At 38.5% G+C, this 22,012-nt stretch overlaps 1 protein-coding gene across 2 annotated transcripts in view; it reads right to left on the reverse strand.

Annotated features, from left to right (window-relative positions):
* LOC126470027 (uncharacterized protein KIAA2013 homolog) overlaps positions 1–22,012 on the reverse strand; it is a 159,306-nt gene that overhangs the window by 55,471 nt on the left and 81,823 nt on the right. For both annotated transcript variants that reach the window (XM_050097513.1, XM_050097514.1), the window contains exons 5-8: positions 12,285–12,408; positions 9,129–9,245; positions 8,779–9,041; positions 1,769–1,856 (exon numbers count right to left, since the gene is read on the reverse strand). In XM_050097513.1, coding sequence (XP_049953470.1) covers positions 1,769–1,856; positions 8,779–9,041; positions 9,129–9,245; positions 12,285–12,408 — 592 coding nt within the window. The remainder of the gene's footprint in view (positions 1–1,768; positions 1,857–8,778; positions 9,042–9,128; positions 9,246–12,284; positions 12,409–22,012) is intronic.

The following is a 22,012-nucleotide window of genomic DNA, read 5'->3' on the forward strand; positions in this document are numbered from 1 at the left end:
ATGTAAAGCACCGTTTGTGAAACCATAGATGATGTGGGCAAACATAGTTACACAGTTGAGGAACAATTGGGGCATGTGTGTGAGTGCATGACTATCCACAGACAGAGCAAGCAATGACAAACATAATGAGGATGTTTAGAGATGGCCTGCTTCATTGGGAGAAACACACATTTCTATTAGGCAATGTTAAAGACAGACCATGTAGTGGAGATAAGACAATGAAAGAAGAAACATGTGCTGCTTTTGCTCAATCAGTTGTGCAATCTCCAATGACATATATTCACAAATGAGGAGCTGAACATCAAGTACCACAATCAACAATGCTTGACCATGTTACAGATATCTGAGAATGAAAGTATTTTGACTGATGTTTGGGAATCAGTTATCTGACAATGACATGAAGCAGTGAGTTGCAGTCTGCTGTGCTTTGTTGGTACAATTTCTAACTGCTGTTTCAGACTCAAGAGTATTATTTTAAAGAATGTACCATACATCACAATTCACATGGGAAAAATGTGGTTTTCTGATATAAGAAAAATTCCCCATTATGTGCAAGAAAGTAAAAGGGCCGTGCTTCACATTATAGTGTGGGCCGAACTGTTACCATAACGTGTGAACCATATTTCTTGAAGGGTATATGAATGTAAATTCTTATTTGGACCTGTTGCAAACATGATTAATACATCATCTTGAAAACAAGGAAATTGTGGATCACATGTGCTTGCAGGTGGCTGGAGCTCCAGTAACTTTACTATTCAGGTGTGTGCGTACCTTGACAACCAATTTCAAGGTTACCAGATTGGGCATGGCTTAGCAACATCTCTAGCCCCATTGAAACGGCCACTATCAAGCACAGATTTTACCACCAGACAACACATTATGGGGGATAATCAAGTCCCATGTGGACTTGTCAGAACAAAACCAATAAAGAATGGCGCAAAAGTGTTAAGGAAGTCTTTGAAAGCACAGCTCCTTGGATGCTCTGAAAGATGTCAAGGCACAAAAGTGTAAGGCACAAAAGTGCAAATACAGATCTACTGCTCCAATCTACAATATATGATTATGAGTACTTTTTTCCAAATATATTTATTTTATTTTTCTTCTTTTTTAATTTATTTTCTACTTTATGAGATTCTGTCCTCCCCTACAGAACTTCTAGGGAACACTGTAATTGTTAAGAGGAAGATGGGAGCTTAGCTGTTGCATGTACAGACAAGTAAATAAATTAAACACGTTACAGGAAACAGTCAAAACACAAACTTGTACTCAGTTCCAACAGAGGCTCATAATACAGTCAGCTACGAACAAGTAAAAAATCAGGTACAGGGGCTACTTTTATGTATCTCTGCTAGTAAATTACTGCCTACAAATCGAATGAAGTTGTAGCACAACTGTTTTTATTCACTGGTCACAAGTTCACATTGGGCTGCCTTCAGGAGCCTCTACATCTTAACAGTTATTAGTAGCAGGTATAAAGAATAGACCAAAATTTTCAGTGATTTAGAGATTTTAATTATTAATGAATAATTTAAAAGCTAGCAATGTAACTAAAAATTACTGATGCTTGTGACACATTCTTTCTTGAAGGTGGGTTACTTACATTAAAATGTAGAATTAAAGACACAATCAGTAGAGTAATGACTAGGATAATAGATAAAGAGAGAACAAGATGAAAAATGGGAAAGTGTACAATTCACTATGGCTACCACTATTATGAAAAAAATGTATGTAGACACAATGGAAAAATATTATAAATAAAATTTCCTACCTGTTTTTCAAGTGTAAGTAACCAATAAGATACTGCTGTGTTCACTTCTTCTATAGACGAAAGGCCTTGCCATAGGTTGTTCGCTTGCCTAAAACAGTTATTATTGTGCACTTACCTAACTATTACACTGACATAAATACTGCACTCTTTGAAACTAAAGGTAGGAAAAGAAATAGAAAAAGAAAGAAAGGAAGACTTGTTGTAATGTTACAAATTTATTGATGTTCAATAACAGTGAGTAGTTGCTTTATTGCGAGATAATTTGAGAAAAGCAGGATTCCTAACATATCTGGAGCGAAAGACAGAGAAGCAAAGGTATTGCATGCAAGATCACAGGTTTCTAACACATTACAATCATCATAATTATTCAAACACTGATGCCAAATTGTAATGCCTTCAAATGATATTAACACCCTCCCCCCCCCCCCCCGCCCCCCCCCCCCCCCCCAAACACACACACAAATATTCCAATGACAATACAATATTTTTACTGTAAACATTTGAAACAATTAGTACCTGGTCAAATTCCACAGGGAAACTGAAGTTTAATGGTATCGAATTTGAAAGTGATCACAAAATTTTAACTAATACATCTCAGTAAGATATTATTCAAATGTGTCCACTCAATATGTCTTTTTACTGTAGACTTTCCTGACATTTTCACACTAACTGACTAGTTCTCTTAAGATAAATTTTCTCCAATAAATGACAAGTTAAATTATTTGACATTTTCCAAAGCTGAGTCAGCAAGAAATAACCACACAATATGAGACACCACCTTTGAGATAAAAACCATCATATGCAAAAAAGAACAGTTACATCTAGTTTTACTTCCAGTCTTTCTCTCCTTTATTTCTTAATTTGTTGACTGGCTTCTATGCAACTTCTAACTTCTCTGTTTTTCAAATTTAGTCTTTTGATGCATGTGAAATCAAGAGACACTAGTTCCACTCTGCTGCAGCTCTTGAAATGGTCAGTTTTGGATGTCCTGTTACCAAGGGAAGTGACAAAAAACCTGACCACATGTGTCTGTGTGCTGACCTAGTTCAATTTCATTTCTTGTTATACAGACTGCCCATTTATACATCAACTTCTGTTGTGTACCAGTTTCACTACGCTCTACTACCAGGTTGTGTTCCGTGTTAGTGAGAAATCATGCTCTTTTCTGGATTCATGTATGGTTATTCTTTCTAGTCTTGACCACAGTAATTTGTGTTGTTCAATATACACTATATCCTGACAGTTAAATGGTGAAGATGATATATTCATGAATTATATGAAACAGGAAGGTATTTAGCAATAAAAGAACTCTTTCAGTAACAGGGAAATTCCAGCAGCTTCTTAACATTAACTTTTGATGAAACTGGTGATCTATTCTGACCATACTATTGAAAGAAAAGCCATGTAATTGCAACCAGCTTTGAATTTCACCTGAAGCAGAAGAAACCAAGACAGTTATAAGACATACATCACCAATCTAATCTAACAAATACCACTTTAACATATTCCAATTAATGGTCCTTTATGTAAGAGGTCCTTGTTCATTTTGCTTCAGATTTGTAAGTTTCTCGTGAAGGAAGGAAGGAAGGAAAGAAGGAAGGAAGGCAGGAGAAGGATGGGGAAGGAAATTGGCCATGCCTGGAGCAATTTAGGGAAATCATGGAAAAAATAAATCTGGGTGGCCGTTGTCATCCTAATGAAAGCAACTCCAATGCACTAACCACTGCACCATCTTGCTCAGTGTTTCTCGTGAAGCACTAAAACTGTAGTATTTGAGTACCATGGGCAGGAAATTAAAAATTCAAGAATATATCAGAGGTAGCAGCTGCAGCATGATCAATTTCTCTGCAGTACACACATTCAGTACCAATTCCATCTACAATTTTCTGCGCTGACCTTGGTCATCATAATTTTCAGCAATGGTCTCTAACTCTGACTGTTCCATGTTGACATGCAGGGGGTACAATCACAGCTTACTACTTTGTCCACATTGCTTCGAAATGCATGAGAGAAGTTATTGCTGTATCAACATACTTCATTTGCATAATATTGTAATAAAGAAAGACATATGGCTCTAGTTTGTAACAGCAGGGGCAATCAATCAGCTGCAGACATGGAAGATAGTCACAAGGACATGAACAATGCGTCAACTAGACCTAATTGGAAAATCTTACACACAGAATGTTCTATATTATACTGCACAAACAACAGCTACCAATGTACCTCTAAGTAAACACAGATTAATCAGTAGCTCTTGTAATGGTAAAACTTTAAAAGTCTTCTGGTTTCTCCACCAAGGTTTCTGGCATGTAGTCCCTTACTTACATATAATAACTAACTGATTCCAATTAGTACACTATTGAATTAAAAAGGAATCCACAAGCAAATCGCTCTGTCACATCATTTGTTGTAAATAATTCTACTTCTCAAATCTGTATTTGATCCCAATGAGCTCATGCCTTTTGGTACAGTAGTGAAGGTTGTTATTACTATCGTACAAAATGCAATTCTGTTCAAAGTATTGGATGACCTCTGTCAAAGCTTTTGTAACATATTCTTAAATTTTTTGAACTTAAAACAATTTTAGTTCTTATTCTAATAATATTGATATTTGGGCCATTTCCTTCCTAAACAGGGCACAAACCTATAAAATAACATCTCACTTCCATAGATAACCCACCAAACTCCAGCAATTTAAAAGAACTGCAATGCTTTTTAAGGAAAGTAATTTTTCTTGTAAATTTATTTCTTAGATTATAGACATACTTTATCTCTTAAACAGGCCCTAACAGAGGTGTGTTGGTTTTCAAAGGATATCATAATGTGACAAAGTGATCAACCAGCTAAAAAATCCACTGAGGTAATTCCCGCTCCTAGTGACTTACATAACTGGGAATCAATTAGTGCTTGCAACAGATGCCTCACAGTATGGTGTGAAAGCAGTGATAGCTCATTGAAACTTTGACAAGTTCAAGCTGCCAATCAATTTTGTCTCCAAAATGTTGATGTCCTCCCAAAAGCACCATTTCCAAATCAGAAAAGAAACCTTAATTACAATCTATGCCATCAAAATGTTGCACATATACCTATATAAAAATAAATTCCACCTGCCCATGAACCACAAACATTTATTTCTGGGTCTCATTCATGGTTCTCAGAGAAGAACACTCACAGTCTCCAACAATGGGCTATGTTTGTATGCAACCACAGCATCCATACTCACAACCACTGTTGCTTTGATCATCCTACAGCAGGGTCTATCCATGCAGTGTTACCTCTGCAATCCAACACCCCGATGCTTTTGGGTTCCTCTTCACACAGTGCAATCACACCACAGGTGCCATCCACAATGGCACATCCACACTTCGAGCATCCATTGGGCCCATATGATACAGAAGTGCTTATGGCATACAGTCCCGGGCCATTGTACTTGTCTCCTTACATCAAATGCAACACTGTTCTGATGCCACCAAAGCATCTAAAACCAACACAGTGCCTCTGCCTGAAACCAGTTCTTATGGTCACAGAGGCTCCACTGTCGATAGGCGAAGAGCTCACGTTCAACCCAGAAAAAGTGACAGAACAATGAAGTCAACTGAGTCAGTGAAGACTGGCTAGATACATACAGTGAAAAAAAAATTGGAAAGAAAAGACCATGTGAACGTACCTAATGACAGCTGCTATGACTTAAGTTTTCGAAAGCTGCCAGTACATGCAGTCACTGACACAACCTCCAGTTGGAGCCATCAGTGGGGAGACCAACTGCACAAATGACCCAATACCTCTGACCTAGTTTCCCAAATGGGGTAAGCACATGGCAGCATAAGATACACACTGTCAACACTGTTTCGGAATTAGAACTCACCATACCTCATCTTGAGAGAGCATGTTCAGCATCAAGCAGTGACACATCAGCTCCACAGCGGCCAGAAGCACGGCCAACTTTGGCCACCAGCACTTGGTATGCTCTTTTCCAGAGTGAAGGTGTACTCATCTGAAACTACCTGGTCAATTAAAACTGAATGCCAGACTGGGACTCAAACCCGTAACCTTTGCCTATTGTGGACAAATGTTCTACTGCCTGAGCTGACCAGGCAGAACTTACAACCTGTCCCCACAGATTTGCTTGCACCAGTACTCTTTTCTACTTTCCAAAATTCACAGAGCGTATCTTGCATACCTCACAGGAATAAAAACCCTGGAAAAATGGATATTGTGAAGGAATGGCTTAGTCACAGCCCAGAGGATTGTTTCCAGAGTGAATATTAACTCTACAGTACAGCATGTGCTGACATTTGGAAATTAAGAAATAAGTACTGGCAGAAGTAAAACTCTCAGGACAGGTTGAGTCGTGTCTCGAGAGTTCAGTTGGTAGAGTATGTGTCTGTGAAAAGCAAACATTCCACGTTTGAGTCCTGGTCTGTCACAAAGTTTTCATCTGCCCGGAAGTTTCAAACCAGCCCACATTATGCAGTAGAAAAAAGTAAGTCACTCTGGAACCAACCTCCTAAGCTGTGGCTCAGCCACTTGTCCGCAACATTTGTTCTTCCATGAGTGCTAGTCTCATATGATATGCAAGGCAACTACTGTGAAGTTTGAAAAGTAGGAGAGAGGTACTGGTGAAAGTAAACCAGTAAGGGCGGGTCATGAGTTGTGTCTTGATAGTGCAGTCGGTAGAGCATTTACCTGCAAAAGGCAAAGGTTCCATACTCAGTATGTTCCTTATCCACCAAACTTGACCAAGGGACTGGCCTCGTGTGGATTTGTCTAACTTGTTTGTCATTCATTCTCTGGTGTGTTATAATGATTGTCCATGAATATGCCAACTTTAATTTCGTACCTGTTTGCCCCTTATGACAATTTGTGGGCCACAACATTGGTGAAATCTACGTATTCTCTGGGTTTACTCATAGATGTTCCTCAACATTTTAAACATTTTATTCTTTGTTCACTATAAATCTTTCCAACAACGCTGCCATCATTTTGTAAATTTCCCACTGTCAGTCATCAACCTTGTCATATTCTACTGTACTCTTCTGTACTCAGAAGTACACTGTATACAGGATGCTTCGCTTTTCATAACACTGTACAAAGGAAACAACTGGTCAGAATGATGTCAGATTTGAATGGAATACTATCAAGGAAGGAAACAACACTATGGGAGGGGCGGAATGGAAATTTTACCACTAGATGGTGCTGTAAGCATCATAATGTAAATGGGTTCAGCTACAAATGGCAGATGAATCGCAATATCACACCAATTGTACTGTGCAATGTGCATGAACAAACGAGTTTGGCATTCAACACTTGTCGCACTGTTAGTTAGGTAAGCCCATCCATCATGGTGAGGTCGTACCACATCTGATGGGAAAAACTAGTTTTTAATTCTCCTGGAGGCAAAAACTGCATATAAAGCAACAATGACATTAGCTTTTAATTGTTTTGAGGCCAAAAGCTGCATAAAGAGCAATAATGAAATATGTTTTTAATTGACCTGAGGCCAAAAACTATGTAAAAACCAACCATGAAATCTATGTTTAATTGGCGCAATATGTGTTCAATATGCGGTCCACTGTTTTCTACCCCAAGTTGAAATTGAGAAACAGCATGCTCCACAGCAGACTGGTGTATCTCAGGGCTCATACTCAGCATGTGTTACGCAATGTATGCCTTCAATTCAAATACGTTTGTAATAAGAGCACTGAACACAGTATCTTCCAGATAACCTCACAGCCATGTCATAAGGATTAAAAGCAGGTGAACTGGATGGCCAGGCTGTAGGGAAATGATGGCAGATAATTCTAGCATTTCCAAAGTGTCTCTGCAGCAGCTGCTTCACCAGCTGTGCAATGTGCGGAGGAGTGTCATCTTCCATGAAAATGAACCTACCCACACATTCAAGCTGTGGAATGGTTTGAAATGGTGTGCAGAAGTCTCTCATAGCATTTACCAATGACAGCACACATAACAGAACCCACGGGACTCACCTCCTCAAAAATGGCCCTAAGATATACGATGCTGTTAATCTGTACCACACAGTTACCTTTGCAGAATGAAGTGGTACTGGCTGAAGTGCATGTGAATTTTGCATTGCCCATATTCTGCAATTCTGTATATTGACATTACTTTGGAGAGGGAAATGGGCTTTGTCTGTCCATAAAATATTCCATGGTCATTCATTGTCCACTTCCATGTGAACAAGAAATTCTAGGGCAAATTACACAGCTCAAAGCAACTCCTGACCATGGATAATTTTGTATGGATAGCAATGCAGGATGTTTCATAAAATTTTATGCACCATGCTCACAGACATGTTCACAGTTTGGGCAATTCCCCGTGCACTATATGTTTACACACCACCACTTGATCCTTCCTGCAATGCTGTGGTCACATCTTCTACGTATGTTGGCTCAGTTGTTTTCCTCCCTCTGCCACATTACACTGCAAAAGAACCTGTCTTTTTAAATTTCATATAATAATTTTCTCTAGACCCTTGGCAGACATCAAATCAATGCCTATTTTCATACCCCTGAGTGTCCAGAACTTCTGCAGAGCAACAAGTGTGCAGTTACTATTCTTGTAAGAGAGCTTTATCAGCACCACACGATTCTGTATTGAGACAGTCACACCATGGGCTTCAGATGCACAGTAAAAGCCATGTATCCAGTGTCTTTTGTTTCTGCTACTTTCTGTACCATTCCGGGGTAAAATTTTAATCAAATTTTTAATGCCATTCAAATTTGACATCATTCTGAGAAGTTCTTTTTTACAGCATTTTGAAACTGGAACTTTAATTATAATCACCTTGTACAACTGTCAGTAAACCTGTACTTGTTAATACTTATTTTTAGTGCTTCCATACAATGAAAGAGAATTAGTTACATCAAACAGTAATCTAAAAAGAGTCCAGGGCGATTTTTAGCACAGGAAAAAAAAGTTCCAAGGAACTGAGTACATAAAAATACAAAAAGGTCAGCTCCAAACAGAAAGAATACATAAAACATAATTACAATGTGTGATGACCACCAAAACATCCTTCTGCATAAAACAAACTGTTCATCAGTTCAGCTTTCTTTTCCTTTGAAGTTCCATCTTCATGATATGGTGATGCAACATGAGATAGAACATAATAGAATGTTGCATTAATTTTGTCTCCATTAATTGCTTGTGTGTGCTTTGACTGACTTATTGTGACACCAGTGCTCCATAACTGTTTCCACACATTAACATGATCATCTTTCAAATCTGGCTTTACCACAGCTCTTTCCATTATCTGAAAATTTTAGTCAGAGAATACAAGTCTTAATGGAATAACACAAGAAATATAATATATCTCTAGTTATAATCATACAGGACTTACATTTAATGCTTCCTTCTCAAGAATATCTTTCCTTGTTGCATATTCCACTTTTGTTATAGCCTCAGAATACTTTATTACTGTGAGACACTGAATGGTCTTCGTGCTTCGTGCTTTCATCTGAATAAAATTATTTCACATAATAAACTGAATATAAAAAACACTAAATCTACTATTCCTACGTACCACAATTTTATAATTTCTAATATTTTCAAGAGATGAAAAACAGTTTTACACAAAAAATTAAGATCCAGACATTGGCAATGAAACAAAAGTCTGTGAGAACAGGAAAATGACAAAAATTACTTACACTCCATTTCTTATCTTAATTTATGTCAATACAAAATGATGCAAGATTACCTTAGAACACATTTTCTTATTTTATTACTGTACAGAGAAAGCACTTTTTTATTTTGTTTATAAACTAGTGTTAATCTAGTTACATGAGGAGTGTTCCACTATGGTGACTGTTGGACTCAGTGAATCACTGCATCCTCTGCTGCACCACACTATTCTGCCACTGACAAGTCTTTTGACCTGGTTTGCAGCACTCTTGAAAAATTGTTATTGCTCTTGATTTGGAACATCACCATCACAGTGCAATGTGCATGTGCCATCGATACTGGCTAAAAGATCTGACTTCTCAAAATCCCTGTCAGATCCTATTTGGACAATTTGAACTACACTACTCTGTGCAACTGTCACAATACACCACTGCACCACACATCAGGTATCAAATGCCCTAGGGCCAAAGAAGACATCAACAGATGGTACTGCTGGTCACTGGTGGTTCTACCTGAACTGATACACAATGATTATACCTCTTAATACATTCAAGTAATGCCAGTTCCACTTTATTAAAAGAGAGTGAAACTCAAAGTCTTCAACGACAAAGTAATTCAAGGCAGAAGAGAAGATTGGTCCACAACAGGGGATGAAGCTGGCTATGCCCTTCCCAAAAGAACAATCCAATCACTCACTTCATTCAGTTTAAGGAAACCACAGAAAAGCTACATTTGGATGACTGGTCTATTGACTCCTCCCAAATGTAAGACCAGTGCCTTAACCACAGTGCCATCTCACTCAGCATGTCAAGCCAAGTCATCTTGTTTGAAACAGTTTGTGAGAGCCAAGAATGTTATGGAAACTATAAACTGTAATTTCACCATATAGTAAGAGTTTAAACCAAAGTAAATACAAAATAGGAATATGCTGTAAATTTGATTAAATGTGATGTTGGTACATCTTGAGTAGCTGGTGAAAATGTAAATTAAAACTGGCATACAGATTCTGGAATAGGATCTTTTAATCTGTTTCAACTGTGAAGGACATAAGGGGAAAGGAACAAAATGTAAGAGTTTCACCAACAAGTCTAATATTTACTTTAGTTGTCACATGAGAACATTGGTGCCGCCACCCCTGTCCCCCTCCCTTCCCATTCCCCCGTCTCTGAAGGCATGGATGAGTCTCACAAATATCATAAACTATCATGTTCTGCAATTCAACACTGAACACCAAAGGGATCTGAACATGTCAGTGATGTCATCTTTTTAACGCATCTTATCTGCTACAATACCTCCATGGCCACATGCAGTGAATTTGCAACACTAATTGGGCATTAGAGAAAGTATACTGGACTAGAAAGAAAATAAAGGAGGACAAGATTCAGCACACCAATACAGAAACGAATAAATCACATGATAAATTACTAGTTTTGGTTTGCAGCCAATTGGTCATTTCATTTACACATTATTTCTACAGCTTCCCTAATTGTCTTGGGGTGATTTCCTTGCTTGCTGTTTGTAGCCTGAACAGCAAGCAATGAAATCTATGCTCAACACTTGAAGGAGGAAACCAGGAAAGCTGCCAAAATAATACATTAAGGTAATGACCAACTTGACTAAATTCTGCCACAGTTCACAGTTACAAGTAATCTATCAGCTGAATGTTCAAATCAATCAGTATTTTCTTTCACACTGTACATTTTCTACATAAACATCTTATTCTGCTAGGTTGTAAGAACTGGACCTACATTAAATATCCATTTCCCTTAACATGGAAAACTCTTCTTGAGGCAAATTCTGTCACATAGTCCAGCTAATAATGAACTGAGACTTTATGCAGAAAGAATAATGATCATTATGTCAGCAACAAAAATTCCATGACATGTGAAATAGCATATTCACCTTTTTCTCATACACTGATCATGACTGTAAATACCAAACATTCTTTTGACAAATTTAATAAGCAATTGTCTATAAAATTATTACTATACAAGGAATATTTTTTTCAAGGTCTGATCAGTCATAAAATTAAATGTGCAGTGAAACTCTGATGAAGCTTTAGCATATGTCACACTTTTCAGTTCTGAATGCATAGTGAGCACCTAAAGGTGCCTAGAACAATACTCCCACCCACCAAGTGTGAAGTGTGTGCTGTCATTTGCTTTCTTCATCCTGGAGGATTTTGCCTGATTACTTGCAGTCCACATAACCTAACTGTCATGCGTGACAACAATGTGTGGCAATGGTGCAGGAACTTCACAGCAGGATGTACACATGTTCATGATGCAAGCAGCAGGGAAGCAAGTGAGTATCAACCAATGATATTGTTCAGCAAGTGGATCAAGCGATTCAAGAAAATCGTCTGCGAGGGGCAATTCTGAGCAAGCTAAGAGGAATGCAGGCATCAGGCATTGTCCTTCTTCATTACACTGTTTGGCCAAACACTGCAGTTGCAATAAAGATGCTTGTGCAGTGTATTTAGTGGGAAGTATCCAATCACTCACCAAGAGCCCGGACTTGTCAACCTCTGATATTCATCTTGCTGCCCACATGCACCACTGGCTATCATTTTGGCACAGACTATGAGCTGCAGACTAGTGTAGAGAAATGGTAAAAACCACAGGCAGCTACTTTCTATAATGAGGATATTGATAAGTTGGTACAACACAATGACAAATGTCTAAGTTGGAGTGGTGACTATGTAGAAAAGTAGCTGGAAGGTATAGTTAAATCTTGCAAATAAAAAATTTTTGATCTTCACTGTAGTTTCCATTTCACAGCAGATCATTCCTTGAAAAAATAAAAAAGATAGCCTTTGTGTTTCATCAAAAAAGTTAAACTACAAGGAGGAGGAAAAACAATAGTATGATAATACCTCAACAGTCTGTGGGATTGACTTTGATACAATTGAAACACCCATTACATTAGCAGTTTTGGAAGATAATTCGACCATTCCAGTTACAACTTGAAATCTGAAGTTTTCTTTTCCATTTGAAAATCTGAAAGAGAGAACAAACAGTTACTTTCACAGTTCAACTAGTTAACAAAAATTGCCAAGTGACATAACTCACTGCATAAAATGATTTTGCAAGATTACATTTTTTATTGATTGATAGAAATGGGATTTACATTAGCTGAAAGATAACAATCTATCTTATTACGACACAATGATATGAAAATGTTATAGACAAAAGATGTAGCTCTTGTTAAATAAATCAATGATGGACATGTCTAATATTAAAAACTGAATTAATCTCTATATCTATAATTACTAAGCAACCATCCCAGGACCTGACGAAAGGAGAAAAGTTCATTGCTTACTACATTTTCACTGTCATTTACCATCCAGTAAAGTCATCAGAAATTCAATACCAATTACAAAATACCTAGACACAATACCTCTATGGTGGGGAAAGTGGCAACTCTCTCTGAATAAGTGAAAGTGTGAGGTCATCTACATGAGTATGAATAGAAATCCGTTAAATTTCGCTTACACAATACATCACACAAATATAAATGCTGTCAACTAAATACCTAGGAATTACTATTATGAACAACTTAAATTGGAATGACCACATAGTGTTGTGGGTAAGGTAAACTAAAGACAATGTTTTATTGGCAGAATGCTTAGAAGATGCAAAAGGTGTACTAAAGAGACTGCCTACACTACACTTGTTCATCCTCTGCCAGATCCTTACAAGATAGGATTGATGGAGGACTTCGAAAAAGTCCAAAGAAGGGCAGAAAAATAGGAAAGAGAGTGTCACAGATATACCACATGAGCTGGGGTGTTAATCATTAAAACAAAGGCGTATTTCATTGTAGCAAGATCTCTTCACAAAATTTCAGTCAGTACCTCCCTCTTCTCAATGTGAAAATACTTCACTGTCACCAACCTAGATAGGGATAAAAGATCATTGCAACAAAATAAGATTTAAGTGTTCATTTTTCCCATGCACTGTTAGGGTGTGGAACAGTAGGGAAATAGTCTGAAGGTGGTTCAAAGGACCTCCTTTCAGGCACTTCAGCACTAGATGTGACATTTTAATTTATTATTTCTTTACCATTGACTCTATTCGCAACAGTTTGCAGACAGTATCCACATATACCACAGAATGTATCTGCAATATTATATCACTGCACAACAAATAGTTCAGGCGATATGACATAGTAAACATTGAGATGAGTGAAAAAAAACACTTGCTTTTTGCTTAACATGGAGTGCAAATTTCCCAGACTACATTCATCTAGTGTTTCATAATGAGAGCACTTAGCAACTACTAACAAACTGTAAGCATAATTTCAAACCTTTTCTAAACTTTTTCTTGCTTATATGCTTAATGTCGAATATTTAACACATTAACTCATTTGTAAAGTAATCAGATGTTTGAAGCTGTTTTATACATGGGAGTTTGATTCTTTAAAGAATTAAGGGTTTACTGGCACTGGAGCCAAGACATTTCACTGATAAATAAAAAAAGATAGACAAGCATGTAGATGGTACAGGATCATAAGCATAAGGGAAAAAAACCACTCACAACTCTAAATCAAAAGAGAGGTACACAGAATCACAACTGACATCTTATAATGATAAATGTGGTGGATGATTTAGGCAGGCACAACAGGATCCATATAACTGATAAGAAGAAAGGAGGGTTTAAACAGGAATATGTATACATATTGTGCATATGGTAGAAGTTACAATCCAGAGGATTTTATGAGCCAAGTATTTACTAATAAATGAATTCCTGTATGGGAGCTTCTGAAGAATTGGTGTTGCAAAAACACAATGAATGATGTGAGAGATGAATTTATTAGTAACTGAGCTGATGCATAATATGTTCTGTGAGGAGATATTGTCTGTCAGTGAGTTTGTGGGGTGACTTGGTGGTCAAAGCACTGAACTAGAAGTCAGGAGGAGCAGTGTTCAAATATACATCTGGCCATTTAGGATTCAGTTATATGTAGTTCCCTTAAATCGCTTAAGGTAAATCCTGGAATGCTGCTCTTGAAAAAGACACAGCCAAGACCCTCCACATTCTGTCTAAGTGAGCTTGTGCTACATGCGCTACATATTTCATGATCTTCTCATAAATAGAACGTTAAACCTTAATCTTCTTTCCTTTTTATCTACTTACATTCATTCATCATCAGTGAATGCTTTTCTGGAGTCAGACTCAGGCTTTAAAAAATGGTGGCTTGTGTTTATACTAATTGATATGTATGGCATGAGTTTTTTCATGATTAGCTTCTCCTTCTTGCTGGCAACAAGCCTGTATTAGATAAATTTATGACGGTACAGAAAGCAAATTTGGGGAAGAGATACTCGCAGGAGTGAGAACTGCACAGTTCACTAACACATATTGGGTGTATAGACAATGTAGGCAGTGTAAACCTACTTTGTATGGGTTAGGATGTCATTAAATTGAAGATCATTAAAGAAGTCAATGTTGGCTGTGAAATATTTTAACAAACCCATGTCACAACAGTACAGAGGTATACACGGATATGGCGAGACAAGTAACAACACATTCAATGCCAGAACAGGTTTTCTATTACAAATACGATAAACAGATGGGGTGGTAATTACTGAAATATACATACTGCTGCACAGCAATCATTGTAACAGATTTGAGAAAGTGTAATGAGTACTAGCCAATGTCTCCACTTCTCTTCTGGAGAGATGTGCACATTCACTGGAGTGTCCTGCAAGAGCTGCACAAACTGCAATATCATATTCTCTGCTGAGATTACAGGTGGAAGGCATTCACTTGGCTGAGTTATGAGAGCCAAACAGCAGAGAAAATTTGGACAGTATTATCAAGGAGGAAATGCATTTGGTACATGTATCTAGTAAGGGTAAAGTCGCGGCCAAACAACAGGACAAAAATTAAATGTCAACATTTACTAGTGGTGCGGGCATTAAGTAACAAGCGCAATGAACGGTGGAAGACTTATCACTCTTGTGCAAAATTATAAAAAATTGTGTGATCATCTTAATAAGCTTCCAGAGCACTGGAATCATCAATCAATAGAGAGACAATATCCGTGGAGATATACGAACAATAATGAAGCAACTACATAAGCTTTTAAAGTTTTCTAATGTTTTTAGATAGTGTGAAGAATGACATTCTGTTACCTACACAAAAAAATCATACCAGTAATTGCATGACTTAAGATATTTTTCTTTATATATATTACTGCTGGCAAGATGCTAATTTGCTGAGACAGCTGGCAAATTACCATATTCATGAAATGTTCTCTCACTTTAAATGTTTCAAATAATACATTACCTCCAATTCTCATAAAATTTACAAGCAGCAAAGAGTTGACACATCCAAAAATTTATTACTACCACACCAAAATACTAAATTCATTTTCAGAAACGTTTCAAGCTCCACTCAGAAGGAAGTCAGATACCTTTTTGTGGTTCTTGCCATGAGTTTGATCATACAGATATGGTCTAAACAAATGAGATCCAAAGGGAAACACTCTGTCTCCGACAGTGAGGCGAACTACATTTTTATGTACCCACTTAAATAAGTTAGAAATCAGCATCTTCCAAAGACACAAAAACAATACAAAAATTTGGTATAAAAATATATTAGAACCAGTTTGGGAGACACTACAAACTGAATGTGTTTCCTACTGACAGCACCAATGAAATGAGGAACATTCCATTTAATACAAAATTTGTTTTCACTCATTTCAGAATTTTTTTTACTGGGCACTAGATGCACATGTAATGTAAACTTCTCCAAATGACATCACAGGTAGTATATCTTGAAAAATACTATATATTGTCATTTTGAAGCGGCTGCAGTTGAAAAATGATACTTTTTATTTCTTTATACCTGATGACAATCACTTGCTGTATTTATAAAATGAATGACTGTTGTATAGTAAAAGAAAAAAATACATTATTTCTTTCACTGTTTGCGGCCCTATGCTTTAGTTAAATAACAAAGACCAAAGAAATTCCCAGGTACCAAGTATTTAAATACATAATTACAATATTAAGAGAAGGATAAAGATTTAACTTACAGTTATGAAATGAAGTAAATTAAATATGGTGTATGTAATATTTCAGATAAGAAGTGTTGAGAAATCATTTGCACAAGACAGTTCCAAACTGAAGACAGAAATTAAAGCACTTGTGTATGATGACAAGTCTAAAAATACTTTCCCTCCTTCAAGCTGCAATACTTCAGGGCATAGAAAAGTGTTCACCTTGAAAAAGCTATGTAACTAACAACAGTCAACAGTTACTGTTAATCAATAATATTCAGAGAGTAAGAAGGATTTTACAGAAACAGCCAAAATGTTCACATTCTGAGACCAATTTGAAATCATAACAAAGATACCACATTTCACTACAACAGAAATGAGAATTGCTACAGAATCATCAGAACCCATTTTTCTGGAAGTGAAGCTGGAGGGAACAACCACAAGACTTTAGAAACGGAAATATTTCCTGTAGCAACATCCATATAGAAAGCTGCATCTCACTAATTTCACTTGCAGTGAATCACTTTTGTTTAAAGTGATTCCAACTGCACTTGTAATACTGTCATGTCACAGCCACACCCAAGAACTGAAAGAATGTTCACTACAAATACCAATGCACAGGCAGAAAGAATCAAACTTGTGGGTGGACCTGCTGCTATTTATACAAACATCCAATATTCTAGAATGATGCTATTTAAACACACATTGAATATTACAGAATAAACAAACATAAGGTGTTTCACAAATTTTCCAGAAAAAATAAATACTAAACAACAAATAATTGCCAACAGTCAGGATTGAACTGACGACCCACATCATGCCGGCCAATGGTGTTAAGTGCTATGCTACAATGCATCCACCACAGGTCACAGTATCGGGCCATTTCCTGCTGAAACAGTGACCAGTTGTTTCGTAAGTTCTCACTGGAGTCTACAACACCACCTTGGATCTTGATGGAAACATGAACAAGTGTATCCACTGTCATTTCAGCCACACGACTATGGAGCAGAAAGAATGGGGTCAGGACTGTAGTATCTTGCGTCACTGTGTTGTATGCAAATGTCACAAAGGGGAGTTTGTAACCCAATCTCTCTGTTCAACATCAATGTACATCGAGAGCATACCTGCAAATGTCTTATTAAAGTGTTCTGTGAGCTCTTTCATTTGTGGGTGGTAGGCAGTTGTCATCCTATCCGTGATATCACAATGTGAAATTATCTGTGATATTACAGAAAAACTTGACAGAAAAACTTTTCCCTTTAGAGACCATCACACATGGTACTCATCACTTCAAAAGATGTTGTATACCAGGAACTTTGCAGTTTCTGGAGCTTTGGAAGTTGGCACAGCTTTTTGTGACATCGCAGCTGGTGAGGTAGTCAGCGCAGACTATTGTCCATAAATTCCAGAACCTTCCCAAGAGGTCGAGTCCAATGTAGTAGAATGACACTGCTGCAGGCAGGATTTGTACCAGAAGCCCCAGAGATATTTTCCCTCACTGGAATTCATTACAGCGGTTCACACAGTGTCTAATGGATTGGTAGAGACCTGAGCAGTGATTCTTGAATCTGACTTGGTCTAGAGTCTTCATGAATCCCAGGTGACCAAATGTTGGAGTGCTGAGGAAATACTTTAGGACTGCTGGCCACAGATGAGCTGAGATGATGAGCAATCATTTCCGCCCCCATTCATAATTCCTTTTCACAATGTTCCATTTATTAACTGGAATACTCCTTTGGTTGGTTCTTCATTCTTCAAGGCTTCTATGGTTTTCAGCAATGTTGGATCTTCCATCTGTTCAGCAGCAATGTCATTTAATGCAACCATGGCTTAGATTTTATCCATGTTGCTGTGTACCACCATAGGATTCCTTGAAAGGCAGTCAGTGTCCTTGTGTTGGCATCCATTTTTGTATATCATTGTGACATTGTATTTCTGAAGCCTCAGTGCCCATCTTGCTAGTCAACAAAATGGGTCCTTCAAGCTAGTTAGCCAGCACAGAGAATAATGGTCCACCACAACACTGAATTGTTTGCCAAATAAATGAGCCAGAACTTGTTGAGGGCCCATACAACTGCAAGGCACTGTTTCTCAGTTATAGAGTACTTCCTCTCGGACTTGGAGTGTAATCTACCACCTTTTCAGCACCTTCCTGAATATGCGCTAAAACTGCCCCTATCCCAAAACCATGCCAGTGTAAAGTTCTGTCTTCACATTCTTGTCGTACTAAGCTAGAACTGGAGAAGATGTTACAAGGCAAGATCTTTCTAGCACTTCATTCCAGGAATGCAAGGTCTGTTCAGAAAGTTCTAGAACATTCGTAATTTCACACCAATGGTGAGTTGCAGTGAAATGCAGTTAGCATCCCTGCACATGCCACATGCCACATGCCTCCATTGGTACAACCAACTCCTCCACCACAGAAGAGCAAACTTTTTGAAGGACATAGGACAACATGCCAGTCTCTTTTCACTGTGGACGCCCTGGACATATTGTGCACTACTACAGAGAAATAATACAAGTGTTTCACAACTATTGGGCCACAAGGCATTATCCATCAAAAAAATCCTATTCACCCTACTCAACTGCAGAACATTCATGGTTGACATGTGTGCCAACGTCACTATCGTACCCTGGACAAGGTCCCTCCCCAACATTCCACAGCCATTCACCAGTGCCAAAGTGGTGCCAGCTGCTCGCCAAGCTGTTGAATTTAGGAAAGCTAAGCAAGGAGGTGAGGAGTATCACAGATGAAAATCATTGACAGATGACAGCTAACAAAACGACAGGAAATTTCAATGATGTCATCCGTCAGTCCAGGTACTAGTCAACTTAGGGGGATTCCTTTCTTCTTTCCTTTTAATGTTAAATGCTTATCATCACCAGCTAAAGAAGAGGATCATCCATGATACAAAAATGATTGTGCTGAAGGTTGCAAATGTGAAATACAGCCACCCAACAGGAACATGTATTTAAAGAATAACTATCAATAACAGAACACAGCCCTAAAAATTTGTCATTTTAATAGAATGTAGTCATGATAGTAATCTCGGGTGGGACTTCTTGCAGGCATCATAATCAATAAAGAGTTCCAAACTGATAATGCAATTCCAACAAGAACTGAAACAAAGATTGCTGTGGGTGATTATTTATCGATGAAAACATTGTTGTCCTGCCTTCATCAATTAGATATTTGCCCTGATAACTGAGTGGTCAGCACGACGAACTGCCATCCTACTGGCCCGGGTTCGATTCCTGACTGGACCGGAGATTTTCTCCACTCAGGGACTGGGTGTTGTGTTGTCTTCATCATCATTTCATCCCCATCCGGCACGCAGGTCGCCCAATGTGGTGTCGAATGTAATAAGACCTGCACCACGGCAGCCGGACCTGCCCCGCAAGGGGCCTCCCGGCCAATGACGCCAAACGCTCATTTCCATTAATGAGATGACTTTCAGTTGTCAATTGAGATGCTCAGGTAAACTAGAAGCTTTTGCCAATTGCAGAAAGCTACTCAGGTTCACAAAAGAAATGACCATTAGCATTGTAGACAAAGAGCAGAACTTGCAATCACTAATTATCATGACCAGCCACAGCTCATCCCTAAATGTATGCACACAGGGACAGTCGAACCAGTCCAGAAAGAGCTGCTTACAAGGAGGCCAAGCAGCAACTGGATTTCTGTATTTTTTTTTATACACCGATCAGCCAGAACATTAGGACCACATCCCTAATGGCCATATGTCCACCTTTGGCATGGATAACAGCGACGACTCATCATGGCAAGGAAGCAATGAGGCCTTGGTAAGTCACTGGAGAGAGTTGGCACCACATCTACACACAAAAGTCACATAATTCCCATAAATTTCAGGGAGGGCGCGATGAGCTCAGACACCACATTCAATCACATCCCAGATGTGTCCAATTGGGTTCAGACCTGGTGAGTTGGTGGACCAGCACATAAATCAGAATTCGCTTTGAACCACTCCATTATACTCCAGGCCTTGTGACATGGTGCATTATATTGTTGAAAAATGCCACTGACATTGGAAAACATGATCGTCCTGAAGGGGCGTACATGGTCTGCAACCAGTGTACAATACTCCTTAGCCATGATGGATCCTTGGATGCCTACATGAATGTTCCCCAGAGCATAATGGAGCTGCTGCCAGCTTGTCTCCATCCTGTGGTACTGGTATCAAGGAGATGTTATCTTGGAAGACGAAGGATCTGCACTCCCCCGCTGGCATGATGAAGAAGGTACCAGGATTCATCAGATCTTGCAATGCTCTGCCACTGCACCAACATCCAGTGCCTATGGACACATGCCCAGTTCACTCGTAGTTGCCGATCTCATGGTGTTAACAATGACACATGCATGGGTCATCGGCTTTGGAAGTCCATCATCAGGAGTGTTCAGTGCACTTTGTGTTCAGACACACTTGTACCCTGCCCAGCATTAAAGTCTTATGTTGGTTCCACCACAGTTCACTGGCTGTCGTGTTTTATCAGCCTGTCTGTTTTTTTAAGGCACTTGAACTTAATACAATGTTGACTCAGAAAAGAAGGCCATCATACCTAACTTTACAGGGCACAATGCTCCACATGCAAAATTCAAGGCTGTAAAATCTTATTTTGCTGTTGTAGCCAAGACAGTCTCAAATGAGTGCATGCGAGGACGTTATATCATGCTTGACATGCTTAGTGATGTATCCTTGTACTGAGGAGTGATCAAAGGCACTTTGAAAGAATAACTGTTTATTAACAAAACAAAACTCAATTATAATGTCCTTGGATGAATATCCACAAACTACAAATAAAAGAAATGACGCTGTCCATGATGTGGCTACACGACGAACCCCAGAGTCATAGTAAGTGGTGGTGTGAAGACCTATGATGTTACTGGGCTGTAGCCACTGGCATATGACAGCTGACATGATGAACTGGTTCGGATCTGCTGGTGTGGTGCGCTGGGACAAAACTGCTGGTACTGCTGATTTGAGGTGTAGGGCATAACTGACTTAACACAGTTTGGCAGTGGCTTAAATAGTCAGATGCAGATGGAATCTGCGTGGTACTGCGAGGGCATGTGACCTGGTGTAGCAAAACAGTGGCTTGCTGACAGTGCTCTCTGCTACAAAAGGAATGCTGCCTGCTGGCAAGGTTGGAGCCCTCAGATACTATGGAGGCAATGTGTAACTCCACGGTAAACAGCCCAGGCTGTACACGGAATAATATTTCAATGCTGATGACAGCCACTCATGCAGATTCTCCTGAGGCAGTTGCCTGCGTGGCCTGCCTGGTGTGTGGAGGAATCGACTACCAGATGAATACAACATTTTGCATTTACAAAACACGAAATTGAGATTCAAACTGACATTGTTGCTTACTCTGCTTATATATGCTACTGCCTAGGATTTCCAATGTTGTTGACAGCAAAAATTGTCCAGTATGTTACATATATCAATGTACTATAATCTAAAGGGCAATCAATGCTTGAAGCATCACATCAAAATTTTAGATGGTCATTACACTTCCTTGTACTCAACAATGGAACAGATATTCAGATTAAAGACCTTCATGACATTTAGGTTT

Source organism: Schistocerca serialis, chromosome 3 (assembly GCF_023864345.2).
Source record: "Schistocerca serialis cubense isolate TAMUIC-IGC-003099 chromosome 3, iqSchSeri2.2, whole genome shotgun sequence".
Classification (NCBI taxonomy): Eukaryota; Metazoa; Arthropoda; class Insecta; order Orthoptera; family Acrididae; genus Schistocerca; species Schistocerca serialis.